Source organism: Amia ocellicauda, chromosome 16, assembly GCF_036373705.1.
Source record: "Amia ocellicauda isolate fAmiCal2 chromosome 16, fAmiCal2.hap1, whole genome shotgun sequence".
Lineage (NCBI taxonomy): Eukaryota > Metazoa > Chordata > Actinopteri > Amiiformes > Amiidae > Amia > Amia ocellicauda.
The window spans coordinates 14,666,508-14,694,025 of NC_089865.1; the positions used below are offsets into that span (position 1 = coordinate 14,666,508).

General features: G+C 39.3%; 1 protein-coding gene across 1 annotated transcript in view; it reads left to right on the top strand.

Annotated features, from left to right (window-relative positions):
- Positions 1-27,518, top strand: part of ttn.2 (titin, tandem duplicate 2) — a 162,588-nt gene that overhangs the window by 88,724 nt on the left and 46,346 nt on the right. Inside the window, exons 142-202 of the mRNA XM_066688525.1 lie at positions 61-182; positions 276-563; positions 683-979; positions 1,370-1,556; positions 1,657-1,772; positions 1,977-2,276; positions 2,371-2,670; positions 2,774-2,879; positions 3,007-3,203; positions 3,437-3,742; positions 3,843-4,121; positions 4,233-4,532; positions 4,630-4,932; positions 5,056-5,436; positions 5,545-5,847; positions 5,965-6,264; positions 6,352-6,648; positions 6,742-7,029; positions 7,152-7,445; positions 7,536-7,835; positions 8,046-8,354; positions 8,446-8,636; positions 8,756-9,185; positions 9,290-9,598; positions 9,702-9,850; positions 10,298-10,330; positions 10,448-10,577; positions 10,677-10,976; positions 11,081-11,398; positions 11,515-11,811; positions 11,911-12,210; positions 12,323-12,637; positions 12,726-12,874; positions 12,988-13,138; positions 13,237-13,518; positions 13,619-13,921; positions 14,036-14,338; positions 14,680-14,961; positions 15,123-15,422; positions 15,532-15,831; positions 15,932-16,240; positions 16,337-16,618; positions 16,721-17,020; positions 17,122-17,415; positions 17,732-20,698; positions 20,791-21,111; positions 21,202-21,486; positions 21,590-21,889; positions 21,978-22,280; positions 22,393-22,668; positions 22,782-23,081; positions 23,198-23,500; positions 23,597-23,896; positions 24,005-24,292; positions 24,393-24,689; positions 24,794-25,096; positions 25,203-25,508; positions 25,687-25,974; positions 26,076-26,366; positions 26,461-26,748; positions 26,876-27,466. Of these exons, the coding sequence (XP_066544622.1) occupies positions 61-182; positions 276-563; positions 683-979; positions 1,370-1,556; positions 1,657-1,772; positions 1,977-2,276; positions 2,371-2,670; positions 2,774-2,879; positions 3,007-3,203; positions 3,437-3,742; positions 3,843-4,121; positions 4,233-4,532; positions 4,630-4,932; positions 5,056-5,436; positions 5,545-5,847; positions 5,965-6,264; positions 6,352-6,648; positions 6,742-7,029; positions 7,152-7,445; positions 7,536-7,835; positions 8,046-8,354; positions 8,446-8,636; positions 8,756-9,185; positions 9,290-9,598; positions 9,702-9,850; positions 10,298-10,330; positions 10,448-10,577; positions 10,677-10,976; positions 11,081-11,398; positions 11,515-11,811; positions 11,911-12,210; positions 12,323-12,637; positions 12,726-12,874; positions 12,988-13,138; positions 13,237-13,518; positions 13,619-13,921; positions 14,036-14,338; positions 14,680-14,961; positions 15,123-15,422; positions 15,532-15,831; positions 15,932-16,240; positions 16,337-16,618; positions 16,721-17,020; positions 17,122-17,415; positions 17,732-20,698; positions 20,791-21,111; positions 21,202-21,486; positions 21,590-21,889; positions 21,978-22,280; positions 22,393-22,668; positions 22,782-23,081; positions 23,198-23,500; positions 23,597-23,896; positions 24,005-24,292; positions 24,393-24,689; positions 24,794-25,096; positions 25,203-25,508; positions 25,687-25,974; positions 26,076-26,366; positions 26,461-26,748; positions 26,876-27,466 (19,607 nt within the window). The remainder of the gene's footprint in view (positions 1-60; positions 183-275; positions 564-682; positions 980-1,369; positions 1,557-1,656; positions 1,773-1,976; positions 2,277-2,370; positions 2,671-2,773; positions 2,880-3,006; positions 3,204-3,436; positions 3,743-3,842; positions 4,122-4,232; positions 4,533-4,629; positions 4,933-5,055; positions 5,437-5,544; positions 5,848-5,964; positions 6,265-6,351; positions 6,649-6,741; positions 7,030-7,151; positions 7,446-7,535; positions 7,836-8,045; positions 8,355-8,445; positions 8,637-8,755; positions 9,186-9,289; positions 9,599-9,701; positions 9,851-10,297; positions 10,331-10,447; positions 10,578-10,676; positions 10,977-11,080; positions 11,399-11,514; positions 11,812-11,910; positions 12,211-12,322; positions 12,638-12,725; positions 12,875-12,987; positions 13,139-13,236; positions 13,519-13,618; positions 13,922-14,035; positions 14,339-14,679; positions 14,962-15,122; positions 15,423-15,531; positions 15,832-15,931; positions 16,241-16,336; positions 16,619-16,720; positions 17,021-17,121; positions 17,416-17,731; positions 20,699-20,790; positions 21,112-21,201; positions 21,487-21,589; positions 21,890-21,977; positions 22,281-22,392; positions 22,669-22,781; positions 23,082-23,197; positions 23,501-23,596; positions 23,897-24,004; positions 24,293-24,392; positions 24,690-24,793; positions 25,097-25,202; positions 25,509-25,686; positions 25,975-26,075; positions 26,367-26,460; positions 26,749-26,875; positions 27,467-27,518) is intronic.

Sequence of the window (27,518 nt, forward strand, 5' to 3'; positions counted from 1 at the left end):
TGCTGAGATATACAGCATTTTGTACACTCAGCAAAACATCAAATAATTGTTTTCTTTCAGGTTACAAGTCACTGGTCTCACTGAGGGACAATGGTATGCCTACCGTGTTCGAGCTATGAATCGATTAGGTGCTGGCAAGCCCAGCAAACCAACAGATGAGATCCAGGCTGTGGATGCCAAAGGTAGAGAATACAAAATATTCTAAATGTGTTTGTTTTTAAATGGTTATTATTTTATAATCAGTAAACTAACTCAAGGTTATTTGTATCCAACAGAGGCTCCAGAGATTATGCTAGATGTGAAATTGCTTGCTGGTTTAACTGTGAAAGCTGGGACCAAGATTGATTTGCCAGCCACGGTTATGGGAAAACCAGATCCTAAAGTCACATGGACAAAGGCTGAATATGTCCTGAAGGCTGACGATAGGATTCAAATTGATACCAAACCTGGTCATTCTGTAGTGACAGTTGCCAACACAAAGCGCGATGACAGTGGTACCTACATCATTGAGGCTGTTAACTGCAGTGGCCGTGCGACTGCAACTGTTGAAGTGAACATTCTAGGTTTGTTTTATTTCTATGTAGATCTTTTGACTTGGATGCTACATTTATTTCAATATCATTCATTAGAAAAGTATTGTTAATACCACCTCTCTTTTGTTTTGTATTAATTACCTCAACAGACAAACCTGGACCCCCAGCTGCCTTTGATATCACTGATATTACTAATGAGTCTTGCTTCCTGACATGGAATCCTCCCAGAGATGATGGTGGATCGAAAATCACCAATTATATTGTTGAAAGGAGGGCTATAGAGAGTGAAGTCTGGCATAAGCTTTCCTCTACCATTAAGGCGACCACATACAAAGCCTGCAATCTGGTTGCACTTAAGGAGTACGTCTTCAGAGTGTTTGCTGAAAATATGTATGGCATTGGAGAGCCAGCACAGCACGTGCCAATCGTGGCTAAATATTCCTTTGGTAAGTTATGGCAAAATATATGTACAGCAACACAGTGTGATTCCATTTTATATAGAGAAAAAAGCCTTGACAGACTTACATATACATTCAATATAAGAATAAGTATTTTCTTTTGAATTACCGTTTAACAAAAATGCGCTAGTCGATACTGAGATTTTTCATAGGTATGAAATAATGCGACATGTTCTGTAACACAGAAATAACGCAAAGTAGACAGTATAAAACATATTGTAGCAATATCCTTTGAAGATGTTAGTTGTAATGAAAAATGTATGTGTGAGAAAAAATGTAATATATAAACAGATTTTTGTTTAATTCTGGCATTCCATAAAAATATGTACTTAACTACTACTTTAGTCACTAGCACTAATTATTTAATTGATTTCTCAGATCCACCTGGGCCACCAACTAAACTGGAGCCTTCTGATATTGCCAAAGACTCTGTGACACTGACATGGTATGAACCAGAGGAAGATGGCGGTAGTCCCATCACTGGATATTGGGTTGAGAGACTTGACCCAGAACATGATAAATGGATGAGATGTAATAAGGTACCCATCAGGGAATCCACTTTCAGGTATGAATTCAAAATCATAATTGAGCATATTCACAGGCCTAAGTTGTTTCCAGATTTCCTTAGTTCTTCATTAAAAAAAATCTAAATTTCCTGTATCCAGAGTTAAAGGACTGCCTACAAAGAAAAAATGCAAATTCCGTGTCTTGGCTGAGAATATCGCTGGGCCAGGAAAACCAAGCAAGGAGACGGATCAAATCTTGATTAAAGATCCCATTGGTGAGGATTTCAACTTCAACATAGCAAGCACAACTATTATGCATTAAAATGAAGAACATGTATTTAATTAAAGAAACATTTCAATTGAACAATAAAAGAAAAGGAAACTAAAACATATCTATGTCTGCTAAATTATATAAAAAGAAAAACTTGGAAATGAAAGGAAATGTTGAGTACAATCCTTATTTGTCTAATTTCTTTCAGATCCTCCTTGGGCTCCTGGCAAGCCTATTGTTAAAGATGTTATGAAGACATCTGCAGTCTTGCAGTGGAATAAACCAGAACACGATGGAGGTGCCAAGATCGAGTCTTACATTATTGAGTTACTAAAGAGTGGGACTGAGGATTGGGTCCGTGTGGCAGAGGGAGTTCCCATGACTGAGCATTTCCTTAAGGGACTGATGGAGAAACAGGAATATTCATTCCGCGTTCGGGCTGTTAACATAGCTGGAGAAAGTGAACCCAGTGATCCTAGTGATCCTGTACTCTGCAAGGAGAGGCTGAGTAAGTGCACTGTAATTTATAGTTACAATTCTGGTAATAAACAAATTCAGTATCTTAGATTATGGATTATTGTGTTTTTTTTCTCACCATTCAGGTCCTCCTTCACCTCCTCGCTGGCTTGATGTTATGAACATTACAAAGAACACTGCTGACCTGAAGTGGACACCTCCAGAGAAGGATGGTGGCTCTCCTGTCACCAACTACATTGTTGAGAAGAGAGATGTCAGACGCAAAGGCTGGCAAGCAGTTGACACAACAGTCAAAGACATCAAATACACTGTTAGTCCACTCAATGAGGGCTCTCTGTATGTGTTCCGCGTTGCAGCAGAGAATGCTGTGGGACAGAGTGAATTTTGTGAACTGGAGGATTCTGTCCTCGCAAAAGACACTTTCAGTAAGTGTCTTCTCTTCTCTCTCATTTCTTTTACTTATATATTTACCAGTTCATTTAATAGGTTTAACTGATTTAAATTTTCTTCTTTTTTTTACCTTTTCAGCTACTCCTGGACCTCCGTATGCTCTTACAGTGGTGGAGGTAACTAAGAGACATGTTGATCTGAAATGGGAGGCACCTAAGAATGATGGTGGCAGACCTATTTTGAGGTAATGCACCTTTTTGAAAATGTTGACATGTTGCCCAGCAAATATCTGTGGCTGAATTGTTCCTTTACTTATATTTTCAAACTCCTTTTCAAGTTAAATGTTTACATTTTGATTGATGTCCTCATAGATATGTCATAGAAAAGAAAGAGAAACTTGGAACCCGTTGGGTCAAGGCAGGAAAAACAGCAGGGCCAGACTGCACATACAAAGTCACAGATGTCATCGAGGGCACAGAGGTGCAGTTCCAAGTCCGCGCTGAAAACGAAGCTGGTCTTGGACACCCAAGTGAACCCACTGACATTCTTACCATTGAAGATCCCACAAGTATGTTTCTCCCCTCTTCCGGTCCCCCCCCCCCCCCACAACCTCTCAACAATGTGTCAGACCTCCCCCTCCCACTCAACAACTCCTCGGTGTAGATTGCCAGGCTTTGCCTTAACATAAAGTAGCTCTTCAACCTTAAAAGCTTGTGGACCACTGGTTCATGATAAGATTGTATATACATTTTGATATCTGTCTGTTCACATTTCATGATATAAAATTGACTTTTTTCAAAGGTCCACCGTCTCAGCCTCTGGAGCTGCACGTGTCAGATGCCAGCAGAAGTCATATTTCAATTGCTTGGAAGCCACCAGAGAAGAATGGTGGCAGTCCTATTCTTGGCTACCACATTGAACTCTGTGAAGCTGGCACTGAAAAATGGATGAGAATTAACTCCCGTCCTGTGAAAGATCTCAAATACAAGGCTGAGGAAGGCATCATCCCTGAGAAAGAGTACATTTTGAGGGTCCGTGCAGTCAATGCTATTGGAGTCAGCGACCCCTCTGAGATTTCAGAAAATGTATTTGCTAAAGATCCTGACTGTAAGCATCTTTTTGATCCCTTGCAATATATTGTTTGAAGATCTAAAGATTGATGATCTGGAATACTAAATTGTTTTGTTTTTTCATACATTTTCTCCAGGTAATCCCTCAATTGAGTTACAGACTCAAGACATTGTGGTTGTAGAGGGTGAGAAAATGAACCTTCCCATCCCTTACAGAGCTGTTCCCATGCCAACTGTGTCTTGGCACAAGGATGGCAAGGAACTTAAAGCTGATGACAGAATTACCTTGAGGTCTGATCACACTTCCGCTTTCATTGAAATTAGCAGTTGCTTACATGCTGATGCTGGCTTGTACACAGTCACACTGGAAAACAAGCTTGGATCAACCACAGGAACAATTCATGTTAAAGTGATAGGTAAGAATCAGAACCAAAACAACATTCAATGTTTTACATTTCTTCATTTTTTAAGGATCGCTATTTGTAACTGAAAGAGTTTGTAATTGATACTTTTGTTCCACTTAAAAGGTCTTCCTGGACAGTGCAAGGACATTAATGCAAGTGAAGTAACCAAAAATTCGTGCAAGATTTCTTGGGAACCTCCAGAAAATGATGGTGGAACCCCCATCTTACATTATGTTCTCGAACGTAGAGAATCTGGCAGGAGAACCTACGTGGCAGTGATGTCTGGAGAGAACAAACTGTCCTGGCCTATTAAAGATCTGATACCAAATGGAGAATACCACTTCCGTGTCAAAGCTGTTAACAAGATTGGCGGTGGAGAATACCTTGAGATCCGCAACCCAGTGATTGCAGAAGATCAAAAGCGTAAGTGTTTCTCATTGCTGTCCTAATGAAATAATCTCCAAAGGTTTTATAAACTAAGAGACACGTGTGTATTTTATAATCTCACTCTCTTTTTCAGAGCGCCCAGATCCGCCTGTTGACGTTGAAACCCACGATCCTACTTCACAGTCAGTGACCCTAACTTGGAAGCCACCCATGTATGATGGAGGCTGCAAGATTATGGGCTACATTTTGGAGAAGATGGAGAAGGGTGGTGACAAATTTGAACAGTGCAATGACTTCCTGGTACCTGTTCTGTCTTACACTGTCAAGGGCCTTGAAGAAGGCAAAGAGTACCAGTTCCGTGTACGTGCTGAAAATGCTGCAGGTGTCAGCGAACCTTCCCGAAGCACACCACTAACTAAGGCGGCAGATCCTATTGGTAAGTAAAACAGGCAACCAAGGTTTTAATCCATTATCATGACAAGGTTACCTTACATTTAAAAAAAAAGAAAATTATCATTGACAGCTAATGCAATATATTAAATAATGTATTTCTTTGCAGATCCACCAAGGGTTTTCCTCAGTGGAAGCCTGCAATCTGGCCTGGATGTGAAACAAAATGGTGAAATCCTACTGGAAGCCTACATTTCTGGTTCACCTTATCCAACAATAACATGGTATAGAAATGATCAGGTGATTAGACCAGAAGAAATAAAGAAGAGGGTAGATAAACCAATTGTTAGGAGGAAGAAGGATGAACCAGTTGAACCTGAAGTACCCTTCCATCTGTCCATAAATGAACGTCTGACAGTTGACAATAGCAAAAAAGGACAGTCCTTTGCTATGGTGCGGGATTGCTTTAGAGGTGACCATGGAGAATATATGATCAAAGTGGAAAATGATCACGGCATTGCTTCAGCTACATGTACAGTTAATGTGCTTGGTGAGATACTGTCTTTTGCTTTCACTTTTTATTATATATTTTAAGTATATTTTAATTAATTAGATGCTCTAAAAAGCTAACCTGTACGTTTTATTTTGTGACTTACAGATGTACCCGGACCACCAGTTAATTTTGTCTTTGAAGAAGTTAGAAATAATTCTGTGATTTGCAAATGGGATCCACCTTTGGATGACGGTGGCAGTGAGATTCTTAATTATACCTTGGAGAAGAAAGATAACTCCAAGGCTGAAATTGGATGGGTTAATGTGACTTCAACTCTCAGGGGATGCAAATACCCTGTGACTAAACTTATTGAGGGAAAGGAATATATCTTCCGTGTCACAGCTGAGAACAAATTTGGCCCTGGACCAGCATGTGTTTCCAAGCCACTTGTTGCCAAAAATCCATTTGGTAAGTAATTAAAGTGATTAAATATTCAATTTAATTTTAAAATAATTTCTAGAATAGTAATACATATTTATATGTATAAATATATGTGTAAAACGTTCATTTCAAAACTTATTCCAGATCCACCTGAGGCACCTGACAAGCCAGAAATTGGCGATGTGACAAGCAATAGCATGCTTGTGAAATGGAATGAGCCAAAAGACAATGGCAGTCCCATATTGGGTTACTGGATTGAGAGACGTGAAATCAATAGTACACATTGGGCAAGAGTTAACAGAAACCTGCTTAACTCATTGGAAGTAAGGGTTGAAGGTCTGATGGAAGGGCTGACATACATTTTCAGAGTGTGTGCTGAAAACGCTGCAGGTCCTGGAAAGTTCAGCGTTCCTTCTGATCCCAAGACAGCACAGGATCCAATCTGTACGTACAACTAATTTACATATAATAAACAAATGTGTTTTGAATCTATATATTGTACTAAATGTAAATACTTGTTGTTTTACTTAGTACCACCTGGTCCACCAATTCCAAGAATTGTTGATACATCAGAATCATCCATTGAAGTGGCGTGGGAACCTCCAATTTACAACGGAGGTGGAGACATCCTTGGATACCATGTTGATAAGGTCTTGGCGGGCAAAAATGATTGGTCACGCTGTACAGAAAGACTGGCAAAAGACCGTAAATTAACAGTGACCGGAGTCAGGGAAGGTGCTGACTACAGAATCCGTGTCATAGCTGTAAATAGTGCTGGGGAAGGAGCACCCGGTCTGACAGAACCTGTAACAGTGATGAATCCTCAAGGTAACTTGTCTTATTAATGACAATGAAGTACTTCTTGAAATGTCACACTGCGAAGAACAACATCTAACAATGGTTGCATTTTTGTATTCACAGAACCTCCAGTTGTGGAGTTGGACATAAGCGTGAGAAACGGTATACATATGAGAGCTGGTGAAGCACTGAAACTTCCTGCACTAGTAACTGGGAGACCTACACCAGAGATAAAATGGACCATAGAAGATGGTCCAGAAATCGATGCAGAACGTACTACTATTGAAAATGTGGGAACAACAAGCACACTTATTACCAAAAATGCCTTAAGGAAAGACCATGGCAGGTACATTATCACTGCTTCAAATGCCAGTGGAACTAAATCTGCATGGACCAGAGTAGACATCATGGGTAAGTAATGTAAACAGAAATATGGACAAACTTCTGAAAATAGCAAATAGTACATGCACGTGGAAGGTAATTGTTTCTGTCGGCTTTATCATATCTCTCTCTTTTTCCTCAATGTTTATCAGATGTCCCAGGACCTGTTCTTGATTTGAAACCGGTTGTTGTCACAAGGAAGATGATCATGCTGAATTGGTCAGATCCTGAGGATGATGGTGGCAGTGATATTACTGGCTTCATTGTTGAAAGAAAGGATGTGAAAATGCATACTTGGAGACAACCTATGGAGTGCACTTCATCTAAATGTGACATTGTAGGCGTGGTTGAAGGGCAAGAGTACATGTTCCGTATTGTTGCCAAGAACAAATATGGCTGTGGTCCTCCAGTTGACTTAGGACCTATCCCTGCTGTGGATCCACAAGGTAGCACCAGACTTCTAATTAAGTATATTTGCATTGATATTAATAAGGAGCAGTCATAATTGTTATTTTTGTTTTGTATTGTATTTTTAGGTCCCCCAACATCTCCAGAGAAGTTCCACTATACTGAGAGGACAAAGACATCTGTAACCCTTGCCTGGAGACCACCTCGTAATGATGGTGGCAGCCCAATTCAGGGTTATATTGTTGAAAAGAAAAGACATGATGCCACTGAATTTGAAGTTGTCAATCGCCAACTTTGTAGGGACACAACTATATTGGTTGAGAACCTTGGGGAGCTGCATATGTATGAGTTCCGTGTGAAGGCAGTGAATGAGATAGGACCAAGTGAACCCTCAATTCCATTGAATGTAGTTATTCAAGATGATGAAGGTTAGTCCATTTTTAATCCATATGTTTTTTCTATAGATATGTTAACTTCCATGTTTCCTCTATATATCTATACATTGTATGTGTATTTACCTTCTATGTATCTTTATTATCATATAGCCATTATAGATCTATAGACTATATGTGGATTGGTGTATACTTTGTGATTAACATTGGTAACTAATTTTATTGATCATTCTTTCTTAATTGTAGTTGCTCCAACTGTGACAATGCTGAAATACTTCAAAGGAGATTCCATTACTATCAAGAAAGGAGAACCGATTGAAATACCAACTGAAATAACAGGTCTCCCATTGCCCAAAATTGAGTGGTCTAAAAATGAAGTTGTCATTGCCAAACCAACTGAAAAACTTTTGATTGACACCGAGGTGCTATCAAGGAGTGATGCAAAGTCCAAGCTTAGGATCCCTGAAACTGTCAGACAAGACAAAGGCCTTTATACAATTACTGCTTCAAACCGTCTTGGGTCTGCACATCACAACATCAATGTGGAAGTACTTGGTAAGTGTATTGATTGTCAAGGATTTTGTATGCCTTCAGATTGTATTTTACCTGTAAAGAACATCAACATGATTCTTAATTTGCTTAACAGATCGTCCTACACCACCTCGCAATGTTGTGGTTTCTGACATCAAGGCTGAATCTTGTTACCTCACCTGGGATGCTCCAGAAGACAATGGAGGTAGTGAGTTAACAAACTACATTATTGATTTGAGAGATGCAAGCAAGAAGAAGTCTGAATGGGAGGAAGTGAGCAATTGCATCATAGAAAGAAGATATGGGGTAAGAATCTATTTTGAAACTCAGACAAGAATGTTTAAATTAATACTAACGGTTGTTATAGATTTTGCTGCAGAAGTAACTGTAACCATTTAAATAATTGCATACCATTTTTTCTTAAGGTATGGAAATTGACCACAAATGGCAGTTATCAGTTCAGAATTCGAGCTCAAAACAAGTATGGAATCAGTGATGGATGTGAATCAGAAAAAGTTGTCATCAAGGATCCCTTCGGTCTCCCTGGTCCACCAGAGAAACCAAAGATTGCAGAGCACACAAGAACATCTATGCTTGTCACTTGGCAGCCACCTTTGGACAATGGTGGATCCACCATTACTGGCTACTGGCTTGAGAAGAGAGAAAGGGGTGGTGTTTACTGGGCCCGTGTTAACAGGGCTCCTGTTACCAAACCTGCTGTGAAAGGTCTTGAATATAATGTCCTCCGTCTCATTGAGGGAGTTGAGTACCAATTCAAAGTGATGGCTGTCAATGCAGCTGGTATTGGACCTCCAAGTGAACCATCTGATCCAGTATGTGCTATGGACCCTCTCTGTAAGTTGAATTTCAGATACAATAACCAATTTTCCAATTTGAAAAATCTTTTATTTTTTCTAAACACAGAGACACATTCATATAAAAATATCTTATTTCTGTAGATCCTCCTGGACCACCATCTTGCCCAGAAGTTGCAGACAAAACAAAGTCAAGTGTCACACTTAAATGGAAGGCCCCAGATAAAGATGGTGGCAGTCCAATTAAAGGCTACATTATTGAAGTTCAGGGTGAAGGCACTTCGGACTGGACTAGAGCAAATGAGCCAGACAAGTTAAATCCTACCTGTGAATTCACAGTGCCAAATCTTCAAGAGCTGAAGAAGTACAGGTTCAGAATTATTGCAGTGAATGCAGCAGGAGAGTCTGAGCCAAGTCCAAGGACTTCTGAAGTACTCGTCAAGGAGATTCAAGGTAACAATAAAATATTTCAAACAATTAAGCTGGTATCTGTCTCTCTATTTTATTCTAGTCTGGAAATGTATTTCTTACTAACGGTATTTTCTTTCCAACCCAGAGGAGCCAGAAATCTCCATTGAGTGTAATGTACAAGAACTTCTGACCTGTCCAGCTGGTACAACCATTAGGATACCTGCTACTTTCAAAGGACGTCCCACCCCTAAAGTCATTTGGGAGTTTGAAGGAGATGCTAAGAAAGATTTGAAGGTAAATAAACAAACAAACTAATACACCAATTTAATCATATCTTTTTCATAATTGTATTTAAAGTAATTCTGCAAATGATTTATTACCACATTCATGTTATGTTTACAAAGTATGGTAGTTTGAGGCTACTCTAAGAAAATGTCAAACTAGCCTTACCCATGTGCAGGAATTAAACTAGAGATCATCTATCATCTGAATGACTGGATAAATTACATTGCAGTAGGGGCATCAGCAATATAACCCCAAAGCAACCACAGAAAGACCTTTCTTAAAATGGTAATTGATTTCAAGCCAGTAGGCCATTCTTAAGTGTGATAGGGTTGGAATCCAAATACATATATGCTGTCTATCTGTCTTCCTTTGTGTTTATTGGAGTATGTATATAATTGCACACAAAAACCAGCATACTCTCTCAGATGTATTCATGTTGTCTTTTTTTCTTCTAAGGACGGTGTTCATAATCTTCCAGAAGATTCACAGGTACTAGAACTATCATGTGTAACTTGATATATTGATTTCAAAATATGTTTTGAAGTTGATTTATATATATATATATATATATATAATGTATTTATTTATGTATTATTCTTTTTTCAGATTAAATTAACTGAGACAACATCATTAATCACAATTCCTGAGTGTAAGAGACACCACTCTGGTAGATATACAATCACAGCCAAAAACAAAGCTGGGCAAAAAGCAGTTAATGTTAGAGTTCATGTTCTTGGTAAGTAACATCTTTCAAGTTTACACTAATTAAATATTTTTATATTTATGTTTTTAGTTTATGTCAAGATCTTTAAATGTTTAAACGTTATGTTTACAGATGTGCCAGGACCTCCTAAAGATCTCAAAGTCAGTGATATTACAAGAAGTACATGCAGACTTTCATGGAAGCTTCCTGATAATGATGGTGGAGACAGAATCAAGAGTTACTTTATTGAGAAGAAAACAGTTGAAGGAAAGGCCTGGACCAAAGTCAACCCAGCATGTGCAAGCCAGTCCTTTGTTGTTCCTGATCTTATTGAAGGACAAGAGTACTTCTTCCGTGTGCGTGCAGAGAATCGCTTTGGCACAGGTCCACCAGTAGCAACTTTTCAAAGGACACGGGCAAGGGATCCAGTCCGTAAGTTTTGTAAAGCAACTTGAGAGGGACATTTAAAGAAGGAAAATGCAGAATGCAGCGTTGATTAATGTTTGATTTTGTTATCTCTTCCTTTCTATTTGCAGATCCTCCTGAACCTCCAACTAGACTCAAGATTACTCTCGTAACAAAGAATTCTGTAAGTCTGACATGGAGACCACCAAAGAACGATGGCGGTGCTCCTGTAACACACTACATTGTTGAACGTCTCAGCTGGGATACAACTGGGGAAGAGAAAGAGTCCTGGAAACAATGTAACAGGCGTGATGTTGAAGAAACTGCTTTCAAAGTTGAAGATCTTAAGGAGGGCGGTGAATATGAATTCCGTGTCAAGGCTGTGAATGAGGCTGGCACAAGCAGACCATCTTCAACTGTTGGACCAATTATAGTTAAAGATCAAACATGTAAGTCCAAAAACTTTTCTGTGCATACAATAGGAAAAATATTTATATTTGTGCTTTAATGATTAGGGTGTAACTGTTCTTTATTTATTTATTTATTTATGTATGTATTTATTTAGGTGCACCTGCCATTGAACTTAAAGAATTTATGGAAGCTGAGGAAGGAACTGACATTAATATAATTGCTAAAATCAAGGGCTGTCCATTCCCAACTATTACTTGGCACAAAGCGCCACCCCTTAAGGCTGAAGATAAAACTGCGGTGCAATATGATCAGCATGTAAACAAAATTGTAGCTGAAGATAGCTGCACCTTGCTGATCCAGCAGTCCAACAGGAAGGATACAGCGCTGTACACCATAACTGCTACTAATAACCTTGGGACAGCTTCAAAGGAAATGAGACTGAATGTTCTGGGTAAATTCATTTAAATCAATTTGCTTTTTTTCTGATTTAAACTAATCTCATAAATCTGTAATAGAGTTCTAATTAAATGTTACTAATGTATTCTAACAGGACGCCCTGGACCACCCGTTGGTCCTATTAAGTTTGAAGAAGTTACTGCTGAAAGGATGACCCTCTCTTGGCTTCCTCCTAAAGACGATGGTGGTTCAAAGATTAATAACTATGTTATTGAGAAGCGTGAAGCAAATAGAAAGACTTGGGCACATGTCACTAATGAAGCCAAAGAAGTCTTATATACAGTGCCTAAACTGCTGGAAGACCATGAATATGTGTTCCGTATCATGGCTCAGAATAAATATGGTATAGGTGAACCTCTTGACAGTGAACCAGAAAGAGCCAGAAACCTCTACAGTAAGTACAAACAAATACAATGTGCCTCTTGATTTTGGAAGCAATTCAAAAATGAATGTTTCTTATATATTTCCATTATAACTAACACTGAGACAATGTCTTCTGTCAACAGCTGTTCCAGGACAATGTGATAAGCCAACCATTAGCAGCGTGACCCATGAATCAATGACTGTCAACTGGGAAGAACCAGAATATGATGGTGGATCACCTGTCACTGGATACTGGCTGGAGCGCAAAGAGACAACAGCAAAGAGATGGAACAGAGTAAACCGTGACCCCATCAAGATCATGACTCTTGGTGTATCTCACAACGTGACTGGTCTCATTGAAGGATCTGAATACCAGTTCCGTGTAATAGCCATTAATGCTGCAGGATGTGGTCCCCCAAGTTTACCTTCAGATCCCGTGTTTGCCAGAGATCCTATTGGTATGTATAATATGTTATTTGATTATGTTTATTTTTGTCTCATGCTTTTTTGAAAAATAATATCACTTTTCACCTTATTTTCTTTTAGCTCCACCTGGACCTCCAATTCCCAAAGTAACAGACTGGACCAAGTCAACTGTAGAGCTTGAATGGTCCCCACCATTGAAAGATGGTGGATCTAAGATCACTGGATATTTTGTTGAATATAAAGAGGAAGGAAAGGAAGAATGGGAAAAGGTAAGCTGAAATAGTTTCCTTTCATTCTTAAGAATACAAATGCAAATATATGTACCTGTAATCAAACATGTATTTATTGATTGATTGATTTTATGTATTTATTTATTTTTCAGGCAAAAGATAAGGAAATTAGGGGTAAAAAGTTTGTGGTATCTGGGCTGACAGAAAAAAAACTGTACAGGTTTAGAGTAAGAGCAGTAAATGCTGCAGGTGTTGGTGAACCCGGAGATGTCTCTGAAGTGATCGAAGTTAAGGACAGGACAAGTAAGTCATGCAAATATTAGGTTTTCTTCAAAACAATACTCTGTTCATTTTTTGGGAGAAATGAATTCTATAACATTAAAAAAATATTTTTTTTACAGTTATTCCTGAGGTTGATTTGGACGCCAGTGTGAAGGAGAGGATTGTTGTTCATGCTGGTGGTGTAATCCGCATACTGGCCTATGTGTCAGGAAAGCCAGCTCCCCAGATCACATGGAGTAGAGATGATGGTGCTCTTCCAGAGGAAGCTGTTCTTGAAACCACAGCCATAAGCTCAGCTATAGTGATTAAAAAATGCAAAAGAAAGCATCAAGGCATTTATACTTTGACAGCTAAGAATGAAGGAGGTGAAAGGAAGAAGGCTATCATTGTTGATGTGTTAGGTAAGTGCTTTCAAATATTGCCATACTGCTATACTTTACATACCACAAGAAGACAGAACACAACAAGTTTCAAATGTTATGTGTTCTTTTTCCTTTATAGATGTGCCTGGTCCAGTTGGTGTGCCCTTCCTAAGTGAGAACCTTACAAATGATTCCTGCAAGTTAACCTGGTATTCCCCTGAGGACGATGGCGGTTCTGCAGTTACAAACTACATTATTGAAAAACGTGAGGCAGATCGTAAAGGCTGGACTGCAGTTTCTTACACTGTTACCAGGCAGAATGCTGTTGTACAGGGTCTGATTGAAGGAAAGGCCTATTTCTTCAGAATTGCAGCTGAGAACATAATAGGAATGGGTCCATTTGTTGAGACCATGGATGAAATTACCATTAAGGAACCTATTTGTAAGTAAATGTATATTTATATATATTTACATGTGTGCAGATGCACTTTTTGTAATTCATTAAGTTGCATATATGAGCCTTCGAATGATAATGTTATGATTTTATTTTCACTAGCTCCACCTGAACGTCCTGAAGATCTTCAGGTCACAAACGTCACAAGGGATTCAGTTAGCCTAACATGGAGGCCACCAAAATATAATGGAGGCTCTGACATTACTATGTATATTCTTGAAAGCCGTCTGATTGGCAAGGACAATTTCACCAGAATCACAAAGGAGAAGCTCATGGATAGGAAATACACCAATGATTGTCTGAAAGAAGGCGATACATATGAATACCGAGTCAGTGCAGTGAATATCGTTGGTCAGGGGAAGCCTTCCTTCTGCACAAAACCAATCACATGCAAGGATGAGCTTGGTAAGTCATATATATATATATATATGTATGTCATATATATTTTGAAATTTAAAATATTTAAATCCTATCTTCTATTTATTTTTATTTATAAAACGCCCTGTTCTTTATATATTCGTACTGTAAAACAAACATATATATATTTTTAACATTATTGCTTTAATTAAAGAGCTGTTTGATAGTATATTGCAATAAAAAGTAAGAAATATGGTTATTTTGATACATCAATAACGATACATATATAATCATTAATTTAAACCAATGTGGTTCTACCAGCAATGAATGAACCTGTGGCACTTCTAGTATTAAAGAACAGTCTTAAATAGTTCTTCCCTTTTTTTTAGCGCCACCAACAATTGAACTGGACTTCCGTGATAATTTCATTGTACGTGTTGGTGAGACATGTTGCTTGCAAGGTCGCTATACTGGAAAGCCAGCACCTAAGGTCACCTGGTCAAAGAATGATGCACCAATCAAAGAGGACGACCATGTTAAAATCCAAACTACTCCCACCACACTGTGCGTTGGGATTATTAAGGCTAAACGCGAACACAGTGGTCGATACTGCGTGCGTGTAGAAAACAGCACTGGATCACGTAAAGGCATTTGCAATCTGACTGTTGTTGGTGAGTCATTTGTTGTATTTGATATTTGATGTGTTATTGAACTGTCCAGTTGTTTGGCTATATATATACACACATCTATTTATCTATCTGTCTGTGTTCCTCTGTCCGTCTGACAACATTTAGAATGGAAGAGTTTCATTCTGTTATCTCTTTTACTTCAGATCGTCCACAGCCTCCTGAGGGCCCAGTTGTCTTTGAAGAAGTTCACAGAGATCACATGGTTATTTCCTGGAAGCCTCCCCTTGATGATGGCGGATGCCCCGTTTCAAACTATATTATTGAGAAGAGAGATACAAATAGGGAACTTTGGATGCCTGTGACATCTGCAACTACAAAGTTAACATGCAAAGTACCTAAACTGATTGAAGGAAGAGAATATATAATTAGAATCTGTGCTGAGAATACATATGGTATCAGCGACCCACTGCTGTCTGACGAAATGAGAGCTAAGGATCGTTTCAGTACGTAATAATTATTTGTTTAAGTGTGAAACTAATTTGTGTTTATTGAACTCTCTTGCTTGTATTGTCTTGTGTGTAAATTTAAATCATGATTGTTTTACTTTAATAGGAGTCCCTGAAGCACCTGAACAGCCTACTGTCAAGGAGGTAAACAAGGAGTCTGCTCTCGTGATGTGGAACAGGCCCCGTGATGGTGGCAAGCCCATCACTAACTACATTGTTGAGAAGAAGGAGACTATGTCAAATCGGTGGTCCCGGGGGTCAAGGGAACCAGTTTTTGAAACTCAGTATAGGGTTCCTGATCTTCTTGAGGGCTGCCAATATGAATTCAGAGTGATGGCAGAGAATGAAGTTGGCATTGGTGATCCTAGTCCACCATCCAAACCTATCTTTGCCAAAGATCCAATTGGTAAGCTATATATATAAGTTAAACTATTTGAAAAAGCACAGCAGTTATAGACAGTGATGCATTGTCTACTATGTACCTTATTTTTATTAATTTTTTACAGTAAAACCAAGTCCCCCTGTAAATCCAGAAGCAGTAGACAAAACAAAGAATTCAGTAAGTTTGTCCTGGCAACCACCTCGTCATGATGGAAATGGAAAAATCTTTGGCTATCTGATTGAGTACCAAAAGCCTGGCGATGAAGAATGGACAAAGGCCAATCAAACACCTGATTCGTGCCCAACAACCAAGTATAAAGTTTTAGATCTCACTGAAGGAGAAACTTACAGATTCAGGATCATGGCTGTAAATGCTGCTGGAGAATCTGAACCAGCTAATGTCCGTGACCCAGTTCAAGTAAAAGACAGACTTGGTAATTTAAATATTTACATTTATTTTGAAGTTCATATTTAAAGAAAATAAAAAAAAATATATAGTAACAATTATATTTGTTTTATCAATCTTATAGAACCTCCAGAATTGATGCTCGATGCTAACATGGCCCGTGAACATCATGCCAAAGCAGGAACTTTAATCACGCTTAGTGCTGGAATCAAAGGAATGCCTTTCCCCAAGGTTACATGGAAGAAAAATGATCAAGACATTCCAACCAGATGCGATATTGAAGTCACTGGTGTAGGAAGCAAATTGGAAATGCGCAACTGTCTTCGTTCCGATTGTGGAATGTATTCACTAACAGTGGAAAATGAAGCTGGATCAAAGACTGCCAATTGCAAAGTCATTGTACTTGGTTAGTCATTTTTGACCTCTTTATATTTATTTGATACAAAGCTGATATTTAGTTAGTTTAAATTATGAATTAATTAAACTTTTTTATGTATTTGTCTTTTAGATAAACCTGGTCCACCAAAGAATCTTACAATTTCTGAGGTTAGAATGGATTCATGCTACCTGACCTGGAAAGAGCCAGACGATAATGGAGGAGCTGTTATTTCCAACTATGTTATAGAGAAAAGGGATGTAGCAGCTGCAAAGTGGATCCCTATCTGTGCATCATCTAAGAAACAGAGCCTGATGGCCAAGCACTTGATGGAAGGCAATCAGTATCTGTTCCGTGTTGCAGCTGAAAATCAGTTTGGCAGAAGTGATTTTATTGAAAGTACCAAGCCCATTAAGGCTATCGATCCACTGTGTGAGTATAATAAACATTAAATTCTATATTGATTTGTTCATTGAAATAAGTTGGTTTAAATATATTTTAATTCCATTTTCTGCTGTTCTATCTCTTCTTAGATCCTCCTGGTCCACCAAAGAACCTTCATCATACTGATGTGGATAAAACTGAAGTTTCCCTTCTGTGGAACTGGCCAGATCGCACTGGTGGTAGTGATATAACTGGATTTTTAGTTGAATACCAGGAAGAAGGTGCAAAAGACTGGATCACCTTCAAGACTGTCAGCATTCCTGAATGTGTTGTAACCGGTCTTGAAGAAGGAAAAACATACAGATTCCGTGTGAAATCCGAGAATGCTATCGGTCTGAGCCGTCCCGACACAACAGTGCCCGTCCTGTGCCAAGAAAAACTTGGTAAGACCTTATTCTTTAAGAGCAAATGCAATCCATATACACTCTGTAAATTCTCTGTGGTGCTGGCAGACCAATTTCCAAAGCAGAGAATATTGACAATGAGAAACAATCTCCTCCACACACTTTAACTCCTCTCCCCCAAAACATGCACATGTGTTGGTCACCAGACAAATACCTTTTTGGTTTTAAGTGTGTACAGGAGATTGTTTCTCGTTCTCAATACATTATTATTTTGTAATAAAAAATATGTTAATTTCAGACCTTGTTCTTATATCTATCATTATTCTCACATCTTTATTTGTATTATTATTTTCAGTGCCACCAACTATTGAAGTTGATGTGAAACTAATTGAGGGCATTATTGTGAAGGCTGGAAGTACCATTAGACTCCCTGCAATTATGAGAGGCATCCCTGTTCCTGCTGCAAAGTGGGTAATTGACGGTGAAGAGATCAAAACTGAAGGCAGTCGCAAGATAGATACTGATCAATTTTCAACAATCCTTACCATAAATGATTGCACAAGAAAAGACACAGGAGAATATCACCTTACAGTGTCCAACCTTGCTGGAAGCAAGACAGTTGCTTTGCATGTAACAGTTCTAGATGTTCCTGGTCCTCCCATTGGTCCTATTAACATCCTTGAAGTAACTCCTGAACATATGGTAATTAGCTGGCGCCCTCCAAAGGATGATGGTGGAAGTGCTGTATTGAATTACATTGTTGAAAAGAGAGAATCTAAGAAGGAAACATGGGGAGTTGTCAGCTCTGGAAGCACCAGCACAAGAGTGAAGATCCCACGGTTGCAGAAGGGCTGTGAATATATTATGCGTGTCCGTGCAGAGAATAAAATCGGTATTGGTGAGCCACTTGAAAGTAAACCAACTGTGGCTAAACACATGTTTGACCCACCTGGTCCTCCTGGAAAACCAGTGGCTTGTGACATTACAGAAAGTGCTGTGACTATTGGATGGACAATGCCAAAAACAGATGGTGGTAGCCCAATCAGTGGTTACATTGTTGAACGCCGAGAAATTTCAGGCAAATGGATTCGTGTGAACAAGACACCTGTTTTGGATCTCAAATACAGAGCTGCAGGACTTTTTGAAGGCAACACATATGAATTCAGAGTTATTGCTGAAAACATTGCTGGTCTAAGTAAACCTTCCCCATCATCTGACCCTGTTAGGGCATCTCGTCCAATTACAGTACCTGGACCTCCAGTAAACCCTAAACTTAAAGACTGGAGCAAACAATATGCAGATTTGGTCTGGACAAAACCTACAAGAGATGGAGGCAGTCCTATCTTAGGTTATATTGTTGAGTGCCAGAAAACAGGCAGTGCTCAGTGGGATAGAATAAACAAGGATGATCTTATTAAGCAGTGTGCATTTAGGGTACCTGGACTAGTTGAAGGCACAGAATATAGATTCCGTATTAGAGCTGCTAATATTATTGGAGAGGGAGATCCAAGGGAACTTCCAGAGTCAGTCATTGCAAAGGATATTCTTCGTCCTCCAGAGATTGACATCGATGTTGCTTGCCGTGATCTGCTAACCATCAGAGTAGGACAGAATATTGGCATCACAGCTCGTGTGAAGGGCAGACCTGATCCTGACATTACATGGTCAAAGGATGCAAGGGTCTTGTCTAGAGACAAGCGTACAGTGATGAACAATGACTTCCCTCTTGTTGAGCTGATTATTAAAGAAGCTACCAGAGTAGACCATGGAAAGTATGCAATTGTGGCTAAAAACAGCAGTGGCCAAGCTCAAGCTGTGGTTGTAGTGAATGTCCTTGATAGACCTGGGCCTTGTCAGAATTTGAAAACAACTTATGTCACTCGAGAATCATGCATGGTCTCTTGGGAAAATCCAGAAGATAATGGAGGTTCTGAAATTACCAACTATATTGTAGAGTGCCGTGAACCCAGCCAAAGGGGTTGGTCGATGATCTCTTCAGATGTTACCAAACGTTTAATTAAGGCTCCACTTGTGGAGAATCGTGAATATGTGTTCCGTGTCTGTGCAGAAAATAAGGTTGGTACTGGACCAACAATAGAGACCAAAACACCCATTCTTGCTATTGATCCTGTTGAGAAGCCAGGTGAGCCAGAGAATTTCCACATAGCTGACGTTGGAAAATCATTTGTTTTCCTTAAATGGAGAAAACCTGACTATGATGGTGGCAGTGCCAACCTTTCTTACCACGTGGAAAGGAAACTGAAAGATTCAGATGAATGGGAAAGAGTTCACAAGGGAAGCATTAAAGAGACGCACTTCATGGTTGACAGATGCATTGAGAACCAAACTTACCAGTTTAGAGTACAAACCAAAAATGAAGGAGGAGAAAGCAACTGGGTAAAGACAAGTGAAGTACTTGTTAAAGAAGAAATACAGAAACCAGTTCTTGACCTCAAGTTGACTGGAGTCTTGGTTGTAAAAGCTGGTGATTCTATCAGAATTGAAGCTGGTCTCAGGGGTAAACCTCAACCTGAAGTAACATGGGTAAAGGACAAAGATACAGGCGAATTCGCCAAAAGTCCTAGACTCCATATTGAAACTGGTTCTGATTACTCCAAATTTCTCATGACCAAGTCCAAACGATCGGACAGTGGAAAATATGTGATAACTGCAACAAATCCTGCCGGAAGCTTCACTGCATATGCCACTGTAAATGTTCTTGATAAACCAGGTCCCATCAGAGACCTGAAGATCTCTGGCATTTCAGTTGACAGATGTAGAGTTGCATGGGATCCACCAGAGGATGATGGTGGCTGTGAAATTCAGAATTACATTTTGGAAAAATGTGAGACAAAAAGAATGGTGTGGTCGACATACTCTGCATCAGTCATGACTAACTATGCCAATGTTACACGCCTTGTGGAAGGTAATGAATACATCTTCCGTATTCGGGCAGAGAATAAAATGGGAACTGGCCCACCTGTTGAAAGCAAGCCAATTATTGCAAGGACACAGTACAATAGACCCGGTCCACCAGATGCACCAGAAGTAACGAAAATTGGCAAGGAGGAAATGACGGTTACATGGGCTCCACCCGAAAATGATGGAGGAAAATCCATCACAGGATACATTCTGGAAAGGAAGGAAAAACGTGCCGTCAGATGGGTGGCAGTTACCAAGAGTCCCATTTCAGAGAGACGTATGAGAGTTACTAACCTGATTCCAGGGCATGAATATCAATTCCGTGTCAAGGCTGAAAATGAAGTTGGATTGGGAGAGCCAAGTACACCTTCCAGATCTGTGCCTGCCAAAGATCCGATAGGTATGTATACATTTTGGTGTCTACAATCTTTTGAAACTTTCTGCATTATGATATGATATAAGTTATATAAATTGTATATCATTTGTTTTCAGAACCTCCTGGTCCTCCAAGTGGATTGAAAGTTGTTGATAGCACAAAATCGTCTATCACTCTTGGGTGGTCTAAACCTGTTTACGATGGTGGTGCTCCTATCATTGGATATGTGGTTGAAATAAGACCAAAGGGACCAAGTGATAAACCAGATGAAGGCTGGAAGAGATGTAATGTTGCAGCTCAGCTCGTCCTGACACAATTTACTGTTTCTAGCCTGGATGAGAAACAGGAGTATGAATTCCGTGTCTCTGCACAAAATCAAGTGGGCCTTGGACGTCCTGCAGATCTGAAAGATGCTGTGTCACCCAGAGAGATACTTGGTAAATAATCTTTTCCTGTTGCTATAATGACATAGTTATTAAGTATATTATATGAAATACTGATTCATGTTTTCTGATTTAATTTTACAGAGCCTCCTGAAATAGATTTGGATGCCAGTCTCAGAAAGGTCCTTACAGTTCGTGCAGGGTGTCCAATTAGACTCTTTGCCACAATAAGAGGAAGACCTGCTCCAAAAGTGACCTGGAGGAGAATGGGTATCGATAATGTTGTGAGGAGAGGTCATGTCGACCTGATTGACACCATGACTTTCCTTGTCATCCCTGAAAGCACACGTGACGATTCAGGCAAATATGCGCTGACTCTTACTAGCCCTGCTGGAGAGAAAGCCGTTTTTGTTAATGTCAAAGTTCTTGGTGAGTGTTATTTCTCTGCTTGTTCATTTATTAATTGAAATGCATCCTATTACTGTAATAATAAATGGAATTAAGTGTAAACCAATATCATTCAATTCAACAGACACTCCTGGGCCAGTGGTGGACTTGGACGCTACTGATATAACAAAGGTGTCATGCCAGCTGTCTTGGAGTCCTCCTGAAAATGATGGTGGAAGTCCAGTAACACACTACATCCTTGAAAGGCGTGAAGTTGACAGAAAGACATGGGCAACTGTCATTACTGACCTAAAGAAGACAAGCTTTAGAGTCATAAATCTTGTACCAGGCAATGAATACTACTTCAGAGTAACAGCAGTTAACCAATATGGTTCAGGCGTTCCTAAAGACACGCCTAGGGCTGTCCATGCCACTGATGCACTCAGTAAGTCTGTTATTTAATTTCCTTCCACAATATTTTGTTTAGCTCCATAATATAATATGTTTCTAATTATAACACCTTTGTGTTTCAGGTGAACCTGACCCACCAAAGAAAGTGGATGTCCTTGACATTACAAAGAACAGTGCAACTGTAGGGTGGGTCAAACCACTCCGAGATGGAGGATCAAAAATTGATGGTTATATAATTGACTATATCGAGGATGGCCATGCTGATGATCACTGGACTCCGTATTCTGTCGTTAAAGACTTAAGCATTGTTGTTGTTGGATTAAAGGAGGGCAAAAAGTACAAGTTCAGAGTAGCAGCAAGAAATGCAGTTGGTTGCAGTCTACCAAGAGAAGCAGAAGGAGTACATGAGATCAAGGAACAACTCAGTATGTTCACATTATTACTCTTTATGTGCTTTATTTTTTTCTGTCAATCTTTATTTTCCAAATGTGTAAAATTACATATGTAAACAATATATATATATATCCTTTTTTCCAGTGGCACCAAGGATTGTAATGCCTGAGCATGTCTCTGCTAAAGCAGGACAGAAACTGAGGGTGGAAGCCCTTGTCTCTGGGAAGCCGGCACCAGTGTGCAAATGGAAGAAGGGAGATGAAGACGTGGTTCAGTCCAGTCGTTTGGCAGTACATAAGGCTCAGAACTCCTGTGTACTTATTATCAAGGATGTATCAAGGAAAGACAGTGGTTATTACAACCTTTCTGCTGAAAACAGCTGTGGACTTGTTTCTCAGATTTTGAGAGTAGTAATCATGGGTGAGTTATTCAAAGACACATGATGTATTTCAACCACAATAACAGTAATAATAATAATAATAATAATAATAATAATAAAAAAAAAATGTGTTTGCTGTTGCTTTCTATTACAGATATACCTGGCCCACCAGAACCACCATTTGAGATCAGTGAGATTGATGCCGATGCATGCTCTCTGTCCTGGCACATGCCACGTGAAGACGGAGGAAGCAATATCACTAACTATGTAGTTGAAAAGTGTGACGTAAGCAGAGGAGATTGGGTCACTGCAGTCGGCTCAGTTACTAAGACTAGCTGCAGACTGGGAAAGCTCACACCTGGGAAAGAGTACATCTTCCGTGTCCGTGCAGAAAACCGCTTTGGCATTTCAGATCCCATTTCATCTGAGAGAATGATTGCCAAATTCCCCTTTGGTGAGATGATCGTAGAATCTTTTTATATTTATTTGTTATTATCATAAATGTTGTAATCCCACAACTGTACCATTATAATATGTGCATACAAATATTGTTGTTATTTTTTCTTTCAGAGGTACCTAGTCCACCAAAGAATGCACGTATCAACAAAGTCAATAAAGACTGCATGTTTGTTGCCTGGGACAGACCAGAAAATGATGGCGGCAGTCCAATCACTGGATACTATATTGAACGTAAAGAAAGAAATAGCCTTCTCTGGGTTAAGGCTAATGACACAGTTGTCCGCACTACTGAATATCCATGTGCTGGTCTTATTGAAGGCCTGGAATACACATTCAGAATATCTGCCATTAATCGTGCTGGTCAAGGAAAACCAAGCAAACCAACTGAGTTCATCACAGCAAGAACACCAGTTGGTAAGTATTTGAAATACCTTCCTTTCTATAATTTGACTTTTCAGTTTTTCCAGACAGAGATATAACAATTTTTTCTATATATTTTTTTAATTTTAGATCCTCCAGGTAAACCAGAAATCCTTGATGTAACAACCAGTACAGTATCCCTGATCTGGAGTCGACCAAAGCATGATGGTGGCAGTAGAATAATTGGTTACTATGTTGAAGCTTGCAAACTCCCAGGTGATAAATGGGTTCGTTGCAATACAAGCAGTCAAAATGTGCCCAGAGAAGAGTATACTGTCACAGGACTGGAAGAAGGTGGACAGTATCAGTTCAGAATAATTGCAAAGACAGCTGTAAACCTCAGCCGACCATCTGAGCTCTCTGACCCACTTACAGTACAGGCAGAGAATGGTAAGACAACATCTATAATTATGTGTTATTTGAGATTCTTAAGTAATTTCATGAACATATGTAATAGTCTATAACAAATGTAACAATATTGCTGTTCTTTCATTCCAGTCCCACCAAGGATAGACTTGGCCGTGTCTATGAAGTCTATGATCACAGTGAAGGCTGGAGCAAATGTGTGCCTTGAGGCCAATGTGTTCGGAAAACCATTGCCAAAAATCACATGGAAGAAGGATGGTGAAATCGTGAAAGCTGCTGAAGGCATTAAGATAACACAAAAGAGAAACCTGTGTTTGCTGGAACTGTTCAGTGTGCAGCGAAAAGAGTCTGGAGAATATATGATTCTTGCAGAAAATGCAAGTGGTTCAAAATCTGCCAATATTAAACTGAAAGTCCTCGGTGAGCAGATTAAAATAAATATCTATTGCAAATTTGGTAAAGAGAAAACATTGTGTTTAAGGATTGGCAAATTAAATGTATATTTTGTTTTTCCCTTCAGACAAACCTGGCCCTCCAGCGTCAGTCAAAATAAACAATGTGTACTCAGATCGTGTCAATCTTGTATGGGAACCACCTATTGCTGATGGTGGGTCTGAGGTAACGAATTACATTGTTGATAAACGTGAGACCAGCAGACCTAACTGGGCTCAGGTCACAGCAAATGTCCAGATTACAAGTTGCTCTGTTGAGAAGCTGATCGAAGGCCATGAGTACCAGTTCCGCATCAGCGCTGAAAATAAGTATGGTGTTGGTGACCCCATCTTGACTGAAGCTGTTTTTGCTAAGAACCCATATGGTAAGACTATATATTTTTTTCTTTCTTTTCTTTGATTTGTACTAAAATGCACACACACATCTGCAGTATTTACATAAATATTGATGGCAAATCCCCTTTTTTAGATCCTCCTGGCCCATGTGATCCTCCTGTGATTTCCAATATCACAAAGGACCATATGACTGTCAGCTGGAAGGCACCAGCAGATGATGGTGGTTCTGCCATTCTTGGATACATGCTTGAAAAGCGTGAAACCAAAGCAGTTAACTGGGGTAAAGTCAATAGACGACCAGTACTTGAAAGAACAGTTAAAGCAACCGGACTTTCTGAAGGATGTGAATATGAATACAGAGTCATTGCCCTGAACAAGGCTGGATTAGGTAAACCAAGTGATCCATCTAAGGGAGCCACTGCCCTTGATCCTCAGTGTAAGTATTCAGTGTGTTGTAATTACATTGTATTAATAGCATTGGCTCACCTTGAAACAAGAACTAATGGATTTCATTGTGTTATAATTCTGTGTTTGTTTCACAGATCCACCTGGCCCCCCGGCTTTCCCGAAGGTGGCTGATACAACTCACAGCTCTATTAGTCTTACCTGGAGCAAACCTGCATATGATGGTGGCAGTCCTATCTTGGGTTACCTGGTTGAGATTAAAAGAGCAGATGGCAAAGACTGGATACGATGCAATGTACCAAAGAATCTCCAAGAAACACGTTACACTGTTACAGGACTGACTGAAAATACAGAGTATCAGTTCCGTGTGTCTGCTGTTAACAAGATTGGGTACAGCGAACCAAGCGAAGTTCCTGAGAAACACACTGCAAAGGACATTTTGAGTAAGTTTTCATCTCAGATTTTGTGTTTGGTTTAAGTAATTGTTATTGTTAGAGTTATTAATTAAATAACTTGTAAGTAAGTGATTAAATAATGCAGTACATAGACAAGTACTTCAACCCATAATTATTTCTATTAATTAAATACATTAATATATGTCTTTCTTTATTTTTGTTACAGTTGCACCTGAAGCAGAACTTGATGCTGATTTGAGGAAAGCCCTAGTGTTACGTGCTGGAGTGACAATGAGAATTTATGTGCCAATCAGAGGCCGTCCAGCTCCCAAGATTACCTGGGCTAAAATGAACACAAACATTAAGGAAAGACTAGGACTGGAAATCAAGACGTCTGACTACGATACTTTAGTCTACTGTGAAAATGTGAACAGATATGATGCTGGCAAATATATACTGACTCTGGAGAACAGCAGTGGAATGAAAACATACACAATAGTGGTGAAGGTTCTGGGTAGGTTGTGTTTCTTGCATTTCATCAATGTGTGAAATGTACAATACTTTTTAAGATTTTTGAAGTCATGATTTATTTTTCATTCATTTGTTTTTTCACAGATACCCCTGGACCACCACTTAATCTGATGATCAAAGAGACATCCAAGGATTCTGCCGCCATTACCTGGGATCCTCCTCTTATTGATGGTGGTGCCCCAGTAAAGAGTTATATTGTTGAGAAACGTGATGCAGAGAGGAAAGCATGGTCCACAGTTTCTACTGACTGCCCCAAAACATCCTTCAGAATCCAAAACCTGGAAGAAGGCAAATCCTACTTTTTCAGAGTGTTGGCTGAAAATGAATATGGCATTGGTGAAGCATGTGAGACACATGATGCAATCAGAGCTTCAGGTTAGTGATTCTTACTTTTATTTTTGGTCTGTACTGTAACTGAGAATTATTTGAATTTGCATATTGTATTCACAACTCAAAAATCTTCTTTCAGAACAACCTGGACCAGTTAAGGATCTTAAAGCTCTGGTTGTCACAAAGAATTCATGCACCTTGTCATGGAAGAAACCTATTAGTGATGGTGGAAGTCGTATTACTGCATATGTAGTAGAAGTCATGATTAGTGAGGATAAGTGGAAGGAGGTTATGAGGTCCAAAAATATGCAGTATAGTGCCAAGGATCTGGAAGAAGGAAAGGAATATACATACCGAGTTAGAGCAATGAATGATTCTGGATACAGCTCGCCACAGGAACAGAATGTTGTGGCTAAAGATCACATTGGTAAGTATTAATTAAGAATATTCAAATTTCCAAAAAAACAATGTATTTTAAAGTGTATAAATTTACATATATAAATATGTACTGAGATCACTTGTGTTAATCAACTTTTATAACCTCTCCTTTGTAGTTCCACCAAGTGCTGACTTGAGAGACTTCCCAGATCTGTGCTACCTTGCAAAAGAGGGAAGCAGTTTCCGTCTTAAGATCCCAATCTTTGGTAAACCAAATCCAACGGTCACCTGGAAGAAAGGTGATGATCTGGTGTTGACAGATACTGGCAGAGTATGTGTAGAATGTTCTCCCATCAACACAACTCTTTTGGTGCGTGACTGTGAAAGGAGTGATGCAGCAAAATATACTATTACCCTGAAGAACAGTGCTGGCACCAAAGAATGTACACTCTTTATGAAGGTTGTTGGAAAACCAGGAATACCAACTGGACCGATTAAGTTTGATGAGGTCACAGCTGATGGCATGACCTTAAAATGGGGTCCACCAAAGGACGATGGTGGTTCAGAAATCTCCAATTATATCCTTGAGAAGAGGGATTCCACAACTAATAAGTGGGTTACCTGTGCTTCCGCGGTGCAGAAAAATACGTTAAGAGTTACCAGACTTCATGAGGGAACTGAATATATCTTCAGAGTCAGTGCAGAAAATAAATACGGAGTTGGAGAAGGTCTGAAATCTGATCCAATCGTGGCTCAACATCCATTTAGTAAGTTCTACTTTTCTTGGGTTTGTGTTGTATTCAATTACTAAACGATTGG